Source organism: Pseudovirgaria hyperparasitica (assembly GCF_010093815.1).
Source record: "Pseudovirgaria hyperparasitica strain CBS 121739 unplaced genomic scaffold EJ05scaffold_17, whole genome shotgun sequence".
Classification (NCBI taxonomy): Eukaryota; Fungi; Ascomycota; class Dothideomycetes; order Acrospermales; family Acrospermaceae; genus Pseudovirgaria; species Pseudovirgaria hyperparasitica.
The window spans coordinates 171,905-188,195 of NW_022985565.1; the positions used below are offsets into that span (position 1 = coordinate 171,905).

Here is a 16,291-nt window from a genome sequence, read left to right on the forward strand (position 1 = left end):
GATTGGTTATGTAAGGCTTGGCATTTTCTGATTTCCTCAACTCCCGCCCTGCGCCATAATGAAGAGCTTGAACCACCGCATCCCCGAATCATCACCAAACTATGGCTTCTCGTCTCGCAAGGACTGCGGCAGGTCAGTTGAAGCTATTTAATGCTACAGACGTGCAATTGATGTCGCTTACCCATATCAGGTGTCGCCCGGGCCCGACCTGTCTACCCTATGCGAACCCTACCTGCCCTTGCACAGTTCTCGACCTCATCTCGTTTCAACAGCAACGTGCCAGCTGAGGAACCTAAGAAAAAGGCGCAGTCTATCGTAGATGCACTACCAGGTAACAGCTTGATTTCAAAGGCCGCCATTCTCTCCTCCGGTACCGCATTGTCGATCGCAGCCATCAGCAACGAGCTCTACGTTGTCAATGAGGAGACTATCATTGCTTTCAGTCTTCTCACCATTCTCTGGGCTGTTGGACACTACGGTGGGCCCGCGTATGGACAATGGGCGCAAGAACAAAGCGATAAGATCAAGAACATCTTGAACACCGCTCGGGAAGACCACACGTCCGCCGTTAAGCAACGCATTTCCAGCGTTCAGGACCTCGGAGGAGTCATCGACATTACTAAGAATCTCTTCGAGGTTTCCAAGGTATGTCAACATGAGCAGTGATTGTTCCGAGGCTAATGGCCCGTAGGAAACCGCGAAGCTTGAGGCTCAAGCTTACGAGCTCGAACAAAGGACGGCTGTCGCCACCGAGGCAAAGACTGTTTTGGACTCATGGGTGCGCTATGAGGGTCAAGTCAAGGCCCGTCAACAAAAGGAACTCGCCGAGAGCATCATTGCAAAGATCGAGAAGGAGCTTGAGAACCCCAAGACTCTCAAGCAGATCCTTGACCAGAGTGTTGCCGATGTTGAAAGTAAGTCGTTGACCATGACTGCGACATATCGAGTAAAGCTAATTGTACTAGGAATCGTTTCTCAAAAGGCAGCGTAAAGCGGTGAGGATAGACAATGGTGGATGCCATAACTGTTAAATAAGATGTGCAAATAGGAGCCTTTCTTTTGTTGTCACTCGTACTACTCGTATAGAGCCTCCGCATCTTGTATTAGCCTCATAGATGCAACAAGTGACTACTTACAGCTGCGAAGTGCCACTTGAAATATCTACCGATAATCAATTCTACGCCTAGGCTTTTATGACATTACAAGCGCGATGTAACCTCGGGAAGCAGGAGCGATTCCATTTTTTTCTTCCACTCTGCTACACACCCATCACTAATCCAACTTGCATCATATGAAACTCCGAAGGATAAAAGGCCTGTCACGTCCGTCGAGCTACCTACTAGAAATTCACCATCTCTGGCTCTGACTCCGCCGCGTGTGAAAGTCAGCCTTGCGTTCAAATCGTTACTTGCCTCTTTCGCTGGTTGATGCGCTACGTCTTCGAAGAATTGTCTTGTTGAACCAACATTACTCACACCATTTGTGGCCAATGACGCATCTCGACTTGAGCCGAGAGCACCTTGGGGATTGTATGGCGATCTTCGCTGGCCATTTGGTCTTTTGATACCAAAACCCGTATCCAGCTGTGCCAGATATCCACTCGCGAGCAGCCTTGATGGACTGTAGGCCGCTAGGCTCAGCTTTCCCGAAGGGCTCCGTATACGCTTTTGATACAAGCTGAGCTTGATCTGGCACTGCTTCAATAGTAACCTAAATCGACCTGTTCTTTCCAGGTCACTTGGTAGGAATGGCAGGAGGAAGTTGTCTCCGAAACTGAGCATACACGACTCGGACTGTTTTGTATAACCAAAATATGGCTTCGGATTCATGGGAAATGACATGATCATTGGCTTCCGATCTGCTGGACGGACGTCTGGGTGGCGTTCTTCTTCTAGTTCCATCATGGAAAGTGCGACAAGGGCGAAACATGCCGCACCGATGGTCCCCCCTGATTCACGTGTAATGGCCTTTATATGGTCTGTCGCCAACTTCGAGAGGACCACTAGAACATAGCCGCTATTGTTAGGCGGTTTGCGATCCCTAGAATAGTCCAGGATATCTTGATATTTTGGCTCAAAGTCTTGAGACGACCTTGTTTCCTTTCGCAAGGGGTTGACGAAACATGCTGGTAGTGGCTTCCGTACGTGACGCAGGACACGCAATATGGCCCAGAACCAGAGCTGACGTGCTTTGTTACCGGGTATCTCAAGGTATAGATCCTCTTGGGCTGGTGGAAGTCGAGACTTGATTTGCTCCTGGGTTCGAAATTTGTCTACATTCTCCAGGAGTATTTGTTCAGAAGTATTCAAAAGCCGGATAAAGTGTGAAAGCCAATTATATGCAGACATACCGTCTGTAATCTCGTGACCCATGGCAAATGCGAACTTCATATTACATTTGTCTTGTGATAGTCGCTCCGGTGAAGCTACGAAGAGTTTCGATAAGCTTACTTTGGAGTTCAGTAATCTCCCGGTATTGCTTGCATGCAATAGGAAATCAGTCAGATCCAGAGGTGAGTCTCGCTCTTTTAAACACCCAATAGTCATCTCAGCATCTCTTAGCGCTTCCTCGAAGCCCTCAGGCTTCTGTATCACAAACCACCTCTGTTTATCGGGGCCTTCCTCGGTAATCTTCGCCATGAGCATAACATGTTGAAGCCGTAAATTCGCCCATGCCAATATCGCCCTACGAATTAACTGCCCGTATCCGATATCGTGTGAAACCTCAAGGTTGAACACAAAAGTAAGATCGGCGCGGCCCTGATAGTCGTCACCATCCCAACTGAACCAACCCTCGGTCAAGCCATGAGGTCGCTTGAAAAATGTTTGCTTGGTGCCAGCAATGGTTCGCCAGCAATGGTAATTCGTAGCATATCGCTGAAGCCAGTCTGTGCGGCTTGCTTGTGCGGTCATGGTCAGTAGTCATGTGGCAGCATTATTTCTTCCTGTGAAGAGGTCTCTTCAAGTACGTGAGCCACATCAACAGTAGCCCAGTATCAAGTGTTCCAGGTTCTCATTACCGTGGACCCCACTTCTAGAATGTGTCAGCATAGGTAGCTTACATAAAGTGTAGCCAATAGTAAGTCGTGCTGTCTTGTCAGACAGCAGAACAGTTTAGGAGACATGTCATTAAATTCGGGAAATTTATTATACGAGCTGCTCGTGAAGAGAACGGGATTACAGCATACCATTGAGGGCCATCGTATGTGACTTGAAAAATTGGATCTATGACTATGCTCCGTAACAACACACTCTTTGCCCTGGCTCTACTATGACTGCTTGGGATAGTCTTTTACTCTTCAACCTCTTCCTCAGGGATAGGAGCCTCTTCGCCGTCGTCTTCGAAGGTGTTCTCTGGAACAGAATACAAGCGCAGAATGTTCTTATTAGGGTCTTTAACAAGAACATACTTCCCTTCCTCCATCTTCAGACACATGTCGCAGATAGTCCGGACGATACCCCAGCCATTGGCTAGGTTCAGGGCCATCTGGTTGGCAAAATCACGGGGCTTATTGGTCAGTACGCCCAGGACGACATGGTCATTGTTGTTCCGCGGGTTCGCACGCGAGACAAACCTGGTTGGATGTTAGCGAAAGTTTATATAGTCGCGTACGACCTATAGCTCACCCAAGCTTCATGGTGTCAGCCTTGGCCAAGATGGCCTGGGTAGTCCAGCGAGCCAACTTGCAGGCATTGTTCTTCATTTCAGTGGCAAGGACAGCACCTCTTTGGCTGGCAAGTTTGCTGCGCCAATCGAGGGCTCCGCCGCTGCCTTGAGCTTTGCTGTCGAACTCATTCAAAGCCTTGATAGTCATGTGCTGGTCCTCGCCATTTATGGTGTTCTTCATAACAGCATCGAGTTCTGTGCGCACGATGATATGTAACGGCTCCTCATCCTTCTCTAAGGACAAATCAAAGCGGCGGTATTTGTAAGCCTTTGACGCGGGCGGGTCCGTTTCAACATCCTCATTATAGAATGGGTGCTCGTTCGCCATGTCGACCTTGGAGGTCTGGGACTCTGTGACGACCTGGAGAGGAAAAACGTTGTTGATGTGCGTGGCTTCCAGCATCAATGCGCCAGGGTTGTTCATGGTATCCTTGTTACCTTCCGAGAGCTCCAATGGTGCATCAGCAGCGTTCTCGTTGACTGTGACCATATCGATGTTCGAATTCTCTCTTTTGTCGATGAAGACTTTGTTTCCTTGCCGCGTGAAGACCAAGTCCCAAGAATAGACTGATTTTGTAGAGCACATTAGCATCGACAAAATGTTGTCCGTGGTGAAGATCGTGGCTTCATCCTTATCGGCCAGCTCTTGTATGATAGGATCGCTAGATGTGGTGACGTTGTAGGCTGCTCTCTCCAATACATTCAGTTTCCTCTCGGATGTCTTCGCGCCCGGTGCCTTGTCGTACGATCTGTCGTAGTAGTAAAGAAAGCCATAGCTGTCAAGGTCATCGCCTTCTCCAGTTTCCAAGTTAAGCTTCATAAGTCTGGGAAAATCAATCTCTTCCAAAACGACCCAATCAGGCTTAACATTGACGGAGGCATCTCTATTACGCTGTGGCTTATCATCCCTCCAGCCGAAACGTCTCCCTCCTCGACCTCCCCTTGCACCTCCACGGTCATTATAGCCTCCTTGTCCACCGCGATTGCCTCCGACGCGCTGGAATGTACCGCGACCGCCGCGCTGAGCTGGACCACCACGCTGACCGCCGCGGCCGCGGAACACTGTTCCTCCCCCTCTTCCGAAACCTCGGGTCCGGGCGGACGTTCTGGTGTTGTCGACGACGGAGAATGTGGCTTCCTCCTCAGCAACTTGGATTGCGAAAGGATTGCTCGCTTGGTTTGCGCCATAAACTTGCTGATCTGCGAAACATAAGTATAGCCCAGAACTCAGTGCTCTCCCATAACTACCTCTATAGTTACGATTGCTATATTGCTGCCGGCCTCCTCGCTCACGATCTTTTGCATCGGTCCAGTCTGCCATGCGGCCTAATTTGTCGGCCTTAGAGTATGGAGCAAATGGAACACCGTCGAGCATGGTTTCGCCCACTGTCGGAGGTCCCCAGCCATCTCTGTCAGGCACACTGCCGATCAAATCTGCGAGAGAAGCGGGCGCCATGTTTGCAGTGAGATGAAGCGCTCAAAGTGCTGCAGCAGGAACCGCACAAATATCGAACTTTCAATCTTGGTGGGGTGTAAATCTTGGCGTACTTAAGCTCACCCGATCACGTGTTTAGCTCATACTTGGAGCAACTTGAACTTTATCTATGCCCTTACTAGCCCATTGTCCTTGCATTCTGTTTGTGCTCAGTCATTAAATTACGGGCAAATATCAGTGCTGTCAATAGGAGATTGTCTCTTCTACAGCACAGGACTGCGGTGCTGACCACGTACACTGGTCGTTCATGCCATTCTACTCCAGAATGGTTTGTTTACACGTCTGCTGTATAATGTACGTGTCTGGACTTCACGCTTGAACCCTCAATAATATGGCTTGGATCGAACATTGTCCCTTCTATCAACAGTTTAGCCAGCAATATGGAAGAGATTCTGGCTCATGTCTCGGCACCCGCAAGGCGGAAGGATGACGACTTGTATCGAATGCAGTCGGAAGCATACATGACATTTGAACCTCGAAAACGCATACGACTTTTACATACAGAAATGCCAACAGTCACTTTCACTCAACAGCACCGGAATGTGTATAATACTGGGACTTCTGGGTCTACCATGTTATTGGAAGTAAGTGCTTCTGCGGAGGTACGCAATGAACGTTCAAATCTGGGAGCCACCTCAATTTCTAAAGAGATCGCACGGAAAATTACAGCGATTGAGCACCATAGGAAACCTGTTGGAGATCTTAACCTTTCTCCGACTTCATCTCGTCAACATCTCACAACACTTCGAAAAGAAAACAATAGCCCAATCTACTTCGACGATACTCAGGATGCCATGCAAGATATCGAAAGCCAACTGTTTCCAGGGCCAAGTGGTTTCAAGGCCAATCAAAAGTCTTCTGGCAGCCATGTATCAAAAGATACTCGAGAGTCTTTAAGTCCTATATCATACCTCGATAAGGGGCCCATCGCGACAACAGATGAACTCCTTGACTCGTCGAGGATGAGTACGCAATCTCAGGATTATGGCATCGATCATAGTAAGCCCATCGATCGCGCCGCCTCATCCGGCGATATGACCTCTCAGCTTCCCCTAAGCCTCGGCCTAGGGATAATCGAGTCTGTTCCGCATTCAATGCTCCAGGAGAACATTTCGCAATCAATTCAGCCAGATTTGATGGATGAACAAACGGAGTTCCTGCACTCGGCAAATCTGCGTGACAAGGACAGGGGATCTATGCATGCTATGCACAATGCAAAGATACTGCTAGAGTCTGAAGTTGAAGCGATGGCACTACCAGTCATCCATACTTCTACCAGAGGTATGTATGCAAGAGATCTACACTACTCCCTCTAGATATTGTGTCACTGAACAACGCGGCAGTACATGTGGAAGTGGTGTCAAGCTGTGCATCGCAATATGGCTTCGTTGATGCTGACACCTCTGAAGAACGAGCATCGTTAATGTGCAAGTCTAGTCTGGTTCTCAATCCGACTACTATGTCAGGATCAAGAGCTGATATGAATGTATTTGAGACGCTACCTATTTCAGTCATTTCACCTCTGCCGTCGACGAGTAAACCACCCGGACCCGGAGAGCAGGACAAAGCCCCGTGGCCACCATGTGCAACACGGCAACTAGAAGATCTGCGAGATCAACCCAATTTGCTCACAGTATATCAACCAAGTTGTATCAATGGGGATGTTGATATGAGTCTTCCTGGACTGAGGGGATATTGGACATTTGAGACATTCTCATGGGATGTGGAACTGCAGTTGAACTTTTGGAAAAGGCTCATAGACTTCGTCTCTAAGGGCCATGGGTCGGACATGCGTATTCGCCGGGGCCGAACTCAACCAGATATAGAAGACGCCTCAGTCTATGAACTTGGATGTGTCGACGTCTGGTGTTGGGCTGGACTTGCGGTGCACATCTATCGGCTGCTATACGTGTTGAGTGATGGGCAAATCAAGCATAGTGGCGCCAAGTGGTTCACTGGACCAGGGAATGTTTTAACAATAACAGTCGCGCCTAGATAAACTTCGTGATTATGCTCTATAAACAGAGCTCTCATTCTTCTTGACCCCGACTAATACCGGGAATAGTCAAAATGCATTCTGTTCTGGCTATATATTCATGATGTCGTTCATATAAACATGAAAACGTGTACAATGGAGAACCGAGTTACGCGTTGTTAGTATCATCCGGATTGGCACAGCCACGTCAGCCTAACCCCGAACTATCTGCGGTAGAGGGACAATAACTATCAAACTTCTAGAAGTCAATCACCACGATTGCACAACACTCCTCGACTGTCAATCGAATGCACATGAGGTCGCTTTAGTCCCTCAATTATGCCTGCTCTCCCGTCGAAAGGCAAGCGCCTTATGCCCACCAATGATCAAACCTCCAATGCATATCCTCTGTCCGATGATGATGAGACGTATTACGAGAGCGATACGCCCTCCAGCTCAGAGAAAGACGACAAAGATATACTAGAAGAGGAGGAAGAGCGGGAAATGCTACTGTCAGGTATAAGGAGAAGCGGCGGGCTTGAGAAATTGTTTAAAGATCCAAATGCTCCTGTAGCAATGAAAAAGACGAGGAAAGCTAAACGGCGAGCACAACGCAAGGAGCGCGCTTTGCAGGGAGAAGACAGTGAACTTCTGTATGAAATGGAAGAAGGGGTTCCTTCATCAACATCATCGGGATCGTCAAGAGACCCTTCGATATTGGATAGACAGCGCATGCAATCCCTACACGGAAAGAAAGCTGTAAGAACCAAATACACGTCCTCTTGGCATTTACACTCATACATTCTTAGGGGCGCAAATACAGACCTTGTAAATGGATATGTATCGGCCTAGTAATCATTGTCCTGTTCCTCATTTTACTCTTCGCTGCTTGGGCTGCGTCCAGCCCGCCGAAGGTATCAGCAATCACATTCTTCTCGAACGGCTCGTCCCTCTTCGCACCTACGACCATTCTTATCTCACTTGATGGCTTCCGAGCAGACTTCCTTGACCGTGGACTTACTCCAACGCTAAACAAGTTTGTGCACGATGGCATCTCTCCGCGCTATATGTACCCGAGCTTTCCAAGCCTTACCTTTCCTAATCACTACACTATGGTCACCGGGCTACACCCAGAAAGTCATGGCATCGTTGGTAACACGTTCTGGGACCCGTATCTTATGGAAGAGTTCTGGTATACCAAACCAGCCCAGAGCATGCAGCCGAAATGGTGGGGTGGAGAGCCATTATGGGAAACTGCGGAGAGGCAGGGCGTGCGCGCGGCCATTCATATGTGGCCTGGCTCGGAAGCACACATCGGAAAATTTGAGCCTGCTTATGTCGACAAATATAACGGATCCGAAGCCCTGTCGAAGAAGGTCCAACGGATCTTGGGACTACTCGATCTCCCTGGTCCGCGAGATCAAGGTGCTAAGGATGACAAGCCTCGCCCACAGCTCATTGCCGCTTACGTTCCGAATGTCGACTCTGACGGACACAAGTTTGGACCGAATAGCACCGAAATCAGGAAGACCATACAGTCCGTGGATATGATGCTAGAAAACCTATTCTTTGGCCTTGAGGAGCGTAATCTGACTGGTTTGGTCAATGTTGTCGTAGTATCGGATCACGGCATGGCCACCACCGATACCGAACGCATGATCCAACTGGAAGATCTCGTGGATACAAATGAGATTGAGCACATCGATGGCTGGCCACTCTTTGGACTGAGGCCGAAAGACTCAACCCAAGTCGAGCGCATGTATAATGAGATCGTAGCGAAGACTGAGCACAACCCAAATATCGAGGTATACCTTCGGGAGACCAATATGCCAAAGAGATATCACTTTTCGAAGAACAATCGCATAGCTCCGATCTGGCTGATACCCAAATCAGGCTGGGCTATCGCGAAGAAAGACGAATTTGACATTGCAAAAGCCAAAGAAGTCGGTGAAGTTTTCCGTCCAAGGGGCTTGCATGGCTATGATAACATGCACCCACTAATGAGGGCAATTTTCATTGCTCGGGGGCCGGCGTTCCCACACTCGCCTGGCAGCCGCGTAGAGCCATTTCGTAAGTAACCATATCGTTATTCCGACCTTCATCATCTAAGTAAAGACAGAAAATATCGAGCTCTATAACATTGTTTGCGACTCGCTCGGTATTCAGCCACTGCCTAACAACGGGACGCTGCGACTACCACTTAGACCAATTGGGTTGCACAATGAGACAGGTGCACCAGGTATAGAAAGACCTAACGATCCTCCTCATGTCGATGAGAACCTATCGTCACACAAACTGCCTGGAAGCGGCAACCACGAGAACATAGAAGGTCACAAGATACCTTCAGGGATCCCAGTTCTACCGCCGACTGCGCAAACGACTTCAATTGAGACACACAACGACCAGCAGTCAGACCAGAGCCAGACTGTGCATGTCTTCGATAGTGTCAAGGACTTCTTTGACTGGTTGACTGATAAAGTCAACTCGGCAAAAGAATGGGCTTCAGATGCCCTTCACCAGGGCCAGAATACATCTCCCACGAGGGAATGATGCCCATTTATCTGTACTACTATATTTGACAGCGTGAGCTTGGTGTATGGCGCTCATATATTGATTTATTCTCGAGGGTTTCGGATACCCTATTTCTGTATCTTGAGACTCGATCACCAATGTTGAGTGGCGGGTCTTCAGCTAAAAGGCTGTGGTTTATAGCATAGAAGACAATGTCCTAGTCTTGTCCACAGACCATGATTGTACTCTCTTCTCTGTATCGCTACTTGGATTAAGTGTCATTCCACAACGGGTTCCCAAGTGATTGCATGCGCGTACCGCTTTACGAACGATGATGTCAATGTATCTTCAGAATTGGGCCCCTGATGAGGCTCATGGCGCCTACGTCTTCGCGATCACACGGACACTTGCATCCTATGCTCAGTACAACCTCTTTGTTCTTCGGGTTGCGTGCTAGAAACTTTCAACATTTCACTGTGGAAGCCTGCCTTGAATCTCCACAAGTGCGCCTAGTGGCGCTTGTCGGCGCTGAACGGCTTCCGATTTATATTGCGCGCGCCAAACCCGCTATATTTTCCTCGGTCATCGTTACATGAGTACGAGACATAGCCACCGACTGCGCAGGCCGCTACAGGGCTATGCGAACTCAGCACACATACTTAAGCGGATCACTCAATGTATATATAACAGCAGCTGAATCCTGAACATAATCACACAAAACCCGTCGGTATGCTGGAGGTGAACAAGTGTGATTCGAAGAATCTAGGAGCGGTTACTGCCCCTCAGATTTGCATTACTGAAGGAGAATCTTCAGAGTCGCGTGAGTCTGCTCCGGAGTATTCGGAGGAACAACCGTAAGTGGGTATACAGAACTTCAAGGTCTGGCATCTGACACACATAGACCTCAATATGCGGATGTTGCATCATCCTTACGTTCACTTCTGGAAGGTTGCCCCAAAGATATTGTATCTGTTCCCATGGTCAGCTCTACAGAGGTCCGGTCCTTCAAAAATTGGATAAGGAACAAACATGAGGTCGTTACTAATGTGCATGTTCGGCGGATGACACGTGATCATTATCGAAAACACTATGCCCACGATGCACAAGGGGAGTACATTGGAACGGATAAAGCTGCGGTTGATGCTGCGTTGGTATTTGTACCAAACAAAAGCACGCCAGACGACATGCTGGCACAAGTTCGTAAGGTGGCATTTGGGAGAGAACACAGGAATGAGGACTTCCAAGGCTGGGGATATGGTGCTGGTGATGGTGGGGGCTAGTAAGATACAATTAAGTCAGAAACCCAACAACAACAAGACTCTAACATGATTTCTAGGGGCAAGATACTTTGATCATGGGTCTAAGAATCGAGCTTGTGCGAATATATCCTCACAGCTATGGTCATAGATAGTATTTTGTGGTATTGCTGGTCCCACCCCTATTTCACTTCATTATCTCAAAGCGGAGTTTGTATAATCCTTCATATACTATTCCAAGTATGTTAACCCATTACATTACAAGTCTCTGTCAGTTGGATGGGTTTGATCGCGAGTGCGAGATCGTGTAACTGCACTAAATTAGGTCTAAATTTCGGTATTCACTCTCCCAGCGGTAATCAATCAGAAGTGTTTTCTAAGTGTATACATCCCCTTGCTTTACGTCCGTTCACTAATCCGTTCACCTGTTTTTGTTTATGAGTCCGTCACCACAGTTCACCTTGAATGTTTATGCGGTGCAACAGCTCATTTTCGACGTATCATCTACCCCAGTCGGGACACTTGACTTGATGGATATTGTAAGATCTCCGCTCTCACAGGATCTTCAGCTCTTCCGTAAAGATACAGCAGCAGCATCTTAATCATGAGGAGCAAGAAACCCCTTGGACCTAAAACGGAAGACGAGGATCATGCCAACACATGTCCTGAACACGTCATGGATACTGATGTTATCTGCAGCGGCACGACTCGAGGGATGAAAAGATGCAAGCGTTGGGTCACCGCCGGCCCGCTCGCCCAAGGCACAATACGATTCTGCTATACACATCGTGCTCTGAGTCGACAAATTGCGCAAGGAAAGTGCAAAGCCATCTTGACCTGTGGACGACCTTGCCACCGCGCTTTCCTACTTCAGACAGGCGATTTCTTGTACTGTCATGAACACGTGGAGCAGGCACAGAACGAAGTATGTCACATTCTGAAGCTACCCATAGAGCTCCAACTTGAGATTTTCAAATACGTGATCGAAGAGCCGGACCATAGATTATTGGCAGTCTACTGCAAAGCAAGCGACATTCTCTCTATATCTGGCATTAAAAGATCTCTCGGACCAATACTCAAGCTCAATTCGGCGTTGACTGCAGTGGTGATAGGGGCTTTCTTTGCAAAGACAGAATTTGACGTCAACATATCTCGGTCCGGTGTTAGTATATTCGGGAAACATTGGATGCCACGATTCACGGATTGCAATTTGGAAAATATGACACGAGAATTTACCAATATTCCGCTGCAGAAAATGAAGAACTTCCACATATGGGTGGAGGTGGACGGTGTCAATACCGACATGGATCTCATATGCCCTGATTGGCCTGCTGATAGAAAACAAGACGAAGCAACCTACCGATTAAGGGATGTAGTACAGACATTCACCGAGATGCTCTCCAACCTGCCCAAAGTTCTCAGTCTTGTTGCTACGGCTATCGTTACGTCTACCGCCGTTCAGAGACGAAGACGGTTGGTAGTACTCCGTAGCGACCAAGTAATTGCTTTGGCACATTCGGCTATCGCCCCTCTTTTTCTGCTCCGAAGAGTAAGTCATGCAAGGCTTACTAATGTCATTCAGTGCAAATATAAGTTTGTTTATCGAGACCTCTTCGAATTCCGGCAGTCATATGCGAACAATCCGATTGAAATCGGCAATCTAGATCTGCACCTATGCTCAGACATTGTAAACCCACGACAGGTTGTGCAGAGCGATGCATTGGTACAGTTACAATGTGAATTTGGCCGGGCTTTAGAAAGCAGTCAGCCTGTTGCTGAGTGCGCCGAGATCACGAAAAGGTACTTGCGAGTTCGAGAGATCATTAACACTCTGTTACTACCGCAATATCAATCTAATATGGCGGACATGGAGAGGTTATGGATGGTACTGCGTAATGCAAGACTTCTGAACGACACCGCCGGCATTACTGAGGTTCGAAAGGCTCTGGAAATTGGCTATGATAAACGGAGCAGGTCAGAGCTTGCTATTCACAACCAAATTGTTGAGCAGCTAGCCATTGATCGTGCGGCTCAATCAAAGACAGACGATCCATTGGCTATCACCAAGCCCAGCGCGAACTTCCGATACAGTCAACTTCGCTATAGCCGATTCAGCATTTTCTCAACAGCCGAATACTACGTCGACACGGTCTGGTTGACACTGGACGGATTTGCAGTATTCTCGCCCCGGGTCAGAGAGGAGTCATCGCAAGGCTGTGTGTGGGTTGAGTTTCGTCCAGGATATATGTTCGCAATCCTATACACTTCAGCATTTGTGAGCTGGTCCACTGTTCCGAAATCAACTGAGCTGAATGATTCTAGCACCATCGCTTCCCGAAGGCCCGTAAAGTCTTGACAAGGAGTCTGATAGAGGCGAGACTGAAGGAGAATGGTGAAGGGGGTCTCTTTGTCCCAGAGCTTTCGTCGAATGCGCTCTTTACGCCTAGAACAGTTCATGAGTTTTATCTGCCGCCGAGTGGCGAAGATAGCCTACCGCCGAAGTACATTCCGAAAAGAGTACCATAGATCTCGTACACACATGGCCAGCAGCTCTGAGGAAAATTAGCATGGGACTTGGAAATGTATGACTTCTGGACCACTTGGACAGATGGTATTAGAGGTGGTGGCGAGGTGTTTGACAACAGGAAGAGCGATGCAGAGGCGTTAGATCAATGCTCGTAGGTCCATATAGCCTGTATTCATTCTTGAATCCAGGTGAACAGTAATTAAAACGCGTTTCAATGGCAATACTCCATACTTGTCGACGGTCGTCATCTGAACATGAGTTGGATCAGGAATGCAACCACGGGAACAAGTAGGTTTCGCGATAGCAAAGGCTGATGAGAGCGGCATCTTCTTTAGATACGGATACAGATTCGGCAGATGATGCGAATGCACTGGAGCATCAGGCGCGCGTAAGATCACGTAGATAGGCATGCATGGGCAGGGGACAACGCTCGGGTTCGGTTCGGAGACATCCCGGAGATGAGTCGGAGACAGCTTTCCCCAGATGTACTGACACCCTAATCCCTGTCCCTGCTACTCCGCTTCCGTCGAGCCCCCTTCCGCAGCGGGGTCGCGGCTCACAATTCGGCTTGTATTGTCTCCTCCCTCATTGGCTCCACACAAGTTTGGGTATCTGGAGCTTCGACTGGGGTCTATAATATCATTCATCATGACTGCGCCGTCGTACTACCTGCGCTGGAAACTCGGAGGATGAAATACGGATAGCTTGTGGCTTCATATAAGCTGACCTGATCCTCTGTCGGGTCGCGCTATTATCTGAAGCACTACTTGCATGCTATCGATCGATTCAAAGCTTCCCTGTATAGACCTGATCGAATTCGACCTGACCAACTATGTTCCTCACGATCTTTGCCTCTCCGTGGCTGCTTCTGGCCCTCCCTGTGCTCTACTACCTGCTTCCATATATCCGCAACTGGCAGATTCGAAAGGTTCCAGGACCATTTCCAGCTCAATTTACCAACCTATGGCTACTCCTACAGTGTCGACAGGGAAAGAGATATCTTAGTGTAGACAAGGCACATGAAAAATATGGTACCTTGGTCAGGATCCAGCCAGACCATGTCAGTGTTGCGGACGCGGACGCCATTCCTCAGATATATGGTCATGGCAATGGTTTCCTGAAAAGGTATGTTCACAGGGCAATAAGACGGCAGACGACGATGCTAACATTTGACTACGTGCAGTGAATACTATGACGCCTTTGTGTCTATAAAACGTGGTCTCTTCAATACTCGCGACCGAGCCGAGCATACGCGCAAACGCAAGACCGTATCGCATACATTTAGCCAGAAGTCTGTCGGACAATTTGAACAATACATCCACCATAACTTGGAAGAGCTCGTTGCGCAATGGGATCGCATTGCAGGCCCAAAGAAGGGCGATTACGTCGATATGGATGCTCTGCATTGGTTCAACTATCTCGCATTTGACATCATTGGAGATCTTGCTTTCGGTGCGCCTTTTGGCATGCTCAAAGAAGGCAAAGATGTAGCAGAAGTGCGCGAAACTCCCACATCGGAGCCAAAATATGCGCCTGCCATCGAGGTCTTAAACAGAAGAGGTGAAGTCTCTGGGTACGTGATACTGATTGCAGCACGTCTGTGACCGCGGATCTGACTTTTCTAGAACAATTGGGTGTCTCCCCGCCATCAAACCTTATGCGAAGTACATACCAGACCCCTTTTTCTCCAAAGGCGTCCAAGCTGTGCAGAAACTTGCCGGTATAGCTGTTGCCCGCGTGAATCAACGGCTGAATGCCGAGGAGCCCTCCGACCGCGTCGACCTCCTTGCACGCCTCATGGAAGGCAAAGACGAAAGCGGCCAAAAGCTCGGCCGTGAAGAACTCACCGCCGAAGCTCTAACCCAACTCATCGCCGGCAGCGACACCACCTCCAACACCTCCTGCGCCCTGCTCTACCACGTTCTCCGCACCCCGGGCGTCCAGGAGAAACTCCAGCAAGAACTCGATGCCGCGCTCCCAGACATCGACGTCGTCCCGCAGTTCAGCATGGTCAAGGACCTGCCCTACGTCGACAACGTCATCAAGGAAACCATGCGCATCCACAGCACCTCCTCGCTCGGCCTCCCGCGCGTCGTTCCCCCTGGTCAGGGCATCACGCTCGTCGGCCAGCACTTCCCCGCCGGCACCGTGCTCAGCGTACCCGCGTACACGATCCACCACAGCAAGGCGATTTGGGGTCCCGACGCCGACGACTTCGTGCCCTCGCGCTGGGAGACCGTGTCGGAGAAGCAGAAGAATGCGTTTATCCCGTTTAGCTACGGGCCACGCGCGTGTGTGGGGCGCAATGTTGCGGAGATGGAGCTCTGCCTGATCGTTAGCACCGTATTTCGGCGCTATGAATTTGAGCTGCGGCAGGGTGAGATGGAGACGCGTGAGGGGTTCTTGAGAAAGCCGTTGGGCTTGAATGTGGGCATGAAGAAGAGGCTGAAGTGAGGGCTGACAGTGTTGTGGTTGATGACTGTGACGACAATGATGATGATATTCATTCATAATACGGGCGGGATATTGTGGGATTGCATGTATCACGAAAGTGACCCCCAGTTTTATCAGTAATACTTGAGCGTTGGCGAGGCTTTCTCTTTTTGACAAAAGTAATCTAAATCTTAATATCAACGAATCAAATCTCACACATATATCTATGTAACTATTTAAAGTGTACTGATCCCTCGCCACAGTTACAAGATTAGATACACACAAAATACCAGGACTACCTGCAAATGCCAAGAAGCCCCCCCCCCCCCCGGCGAACCCCTTGGAGCACCCACAAAAAGACCAAAAAACGGACGTCCAGCCAAAGTTAACAGGGGAAAAAGCACATCATGACACGACACGTCATGCAA

At 48.9% G+C, this 16,291-nt stretch overlaps 7 protein-coding genes across 7 annotated transcripts; 5 read left to right on the forward strand and 2 right to left on the reverse strand.

Annotated features, from left to right (window-relative positions):
• Window positions 1-101: 101 nt before the first annotated feature.
• On the forward strand, window positions 102-1,232 carry EJ05DRAFT_456889 (putative mitochondrial ATPase subunit ATP4; the record flags this gene model as incomplete). The annotated part of the gene is made up of 4 exons (XM_033742512.1): window positions 102-132; window positions 191-645; window positions 692-914; window positions 966-1,232. The coding sequence occupies 4 exons, from the start codon at window positions 102-104 to the stop codon at window positions 989-991; spliced, it is 735 nt and encodes a 244-aa protein (XP_033596535.1). The 3' UTR covers window positions 992-1,232.
• Window positions 1,200-2,912, reverse strand: EJ05DRAFT_469179 (uncharacterized protein; the record flags this gene model as incomplete). Its single annotated transcript, XM_033742898.1, has 2 exons — window positions 1,200-1,498; window positions 1,601-2,912. 2 exons carry the CDS (start codon window positions 2,910-2,912, stop codon window positions 1,200-1,202), a joined length of 1,611 nt encoding a protein of 536 aa, XP_033596536.1.
• A 238-nt stretch (window positions 2,913-3,150) lies between these two features.
• EJ05DRAFT_469182 (eukaryotic translation initiation factor 3 subunit D) lies at window positions 3,151-5,180 on the reverse strand. Its single transcript, XM_033742899.1, has 3 exons — window positions 4,915-5,180; window positions 3,627-4,866; window positions 3,151-3,574 (listed from the first exon to the last, which is right to left on the reverse strand). The coding sequence occupies exons 1-3, from the start codon at window positions 5,120-5,122 to the stop codon at window positions 3,292-3,294; spliced, it is 1,731 nt and encodes a 576-aa protein (XP_033596537.1). The 5' UTR covers window positions 5,123-5,180; the 3' UTR covers window positions 3,151-3,291.
• Window positions 5,181-5,541: 361 nt separating this feature from the next.
• EJ05DRAFT_504200 (uncharacterized protein) lies at window positions 5,542-7,160 on the forward strand (the record flags this gene model as incomplete). Its single annotated transcript, XM_033747528.1, has 2 exons — window positions 5,542-6,442; window positions 6,505-7,160. 2 exons carry the CDS (start codon window positions 5,542-5,544, stop codon window positions 7,158-7,160), a joined length of 1,557 nt encoding a protein of 518 aa, XP_033596538.1.
• A 480-nt stretch (window positions 7,161-7,640) lies between these two features.
• Window positions 7,641-9,686, forward strand: EJ05DRAFT_444038 (Phosphodiest-domain-containing protein; the record flags this gene model as incomplete). Its single annotated transcript, XM_033742106.1, has 3 exons — window positions 7,641-7,895; window positions 7,946-9,206; window positions 9,256-9,686. The coding sequence occupies 3 exons, from the start codon at window positions 7,641-7,643 to the stop codon at window positions 9,684-9,686; spliced, it is 1,947 nt and encodes a 648-aa protein (XP_033596539.1).
• Window positions 9,687-10,376: 690 nt separating this feature from the next.
• Window positions 10,377-10,927, forward strand: EJ05DRAFT_489354 (uncharacterized protein; the record flags this gene model as incomplete). Its single annotated transcript, XM_033745780.1, has 2 exons — window positions 10,377-10,501; window positions 10,549-10,927. The coding sequence occupies 2 exons, from the start codon at window positions 10,377-10,379 to the stop codon at window positions 10,925-10,927; spliced, it is 504 nt and encodes a 167-aa protein (XP_033596540.1).
• Window positions 10,928-14,094: 3,167 nt separating this feature from the next.
• Window positions 14,095-16,079, forward strand: EJ05DRAFT_514118 (cytochrome P450). Its single transcript, XM_033748497.1, has 3 exons — window positions 14,095-14,555; window positions 14,614-15,003; window positions 15,056-16,079. The coding sequence occupies exons 1-3, from the start codon at window positions 14,263-14,265 to the stop codon at window positions 15,882-15,884; spliced, it is 1,512 nt and encodes a 503-aa protein (XP_033596541.1). The 5' UTR covers window positions 14,095-14,262; the 3' UTR covers window positions 15,885-16,079.
• The last annotated feature ends 212 nt before the right edge of the window (window positions 16,080-16,291 follow it).

Excerpts from the sequence above, each read along its gene's own strand:
- EJ05DRAFT_514118 (XM_033748497.1), top strand. The coding sequence starts at position 14,263 with ATGTTCCTCACGATCTTTGCCTCTCCGTGGCTGCTTCTGGCCCTCCCT. Across the intron at positions 14,556-14,613 it reads GGCAATGGTTTCCTGAAAAG|TGAATACTATGACGCCTTTG; the intron begins GTATGTTCACAG and ends GACTACGTGCAG. Across the intron at positions 15,004-15,055 it reads AGAAGAGGTGAAGTCTCTGG|AACAATTGGGTGTCTCCCCG; the intron begins GTACGTGATACT and ends TGACTTTTCTAG.
- EJ05DRAFT_469182 (XM_033742899.1), bottom strand. The coding sequence starts at position 5,122 with ATGGCGCCCGCTTCTCTCGCAGATTTGATCGGCAGTGTGCCTGACAGA. Across the intron at positions 4,867-4,914 it reads TAGCAATCGTAACTATAGAG|ATCAGCAAGTTTATGGCGCA; the intron begins GTAGTTATGGGA and ends TATGTTTCGCAG. Across the intron at positions 3,575-3,626 it reads GCTGACACCATGAAGCTTGG|GTTTGTCTCGCGTGCGAACC; the intron begins GTGAGCTATAGG and ends ACATCCAACCAG.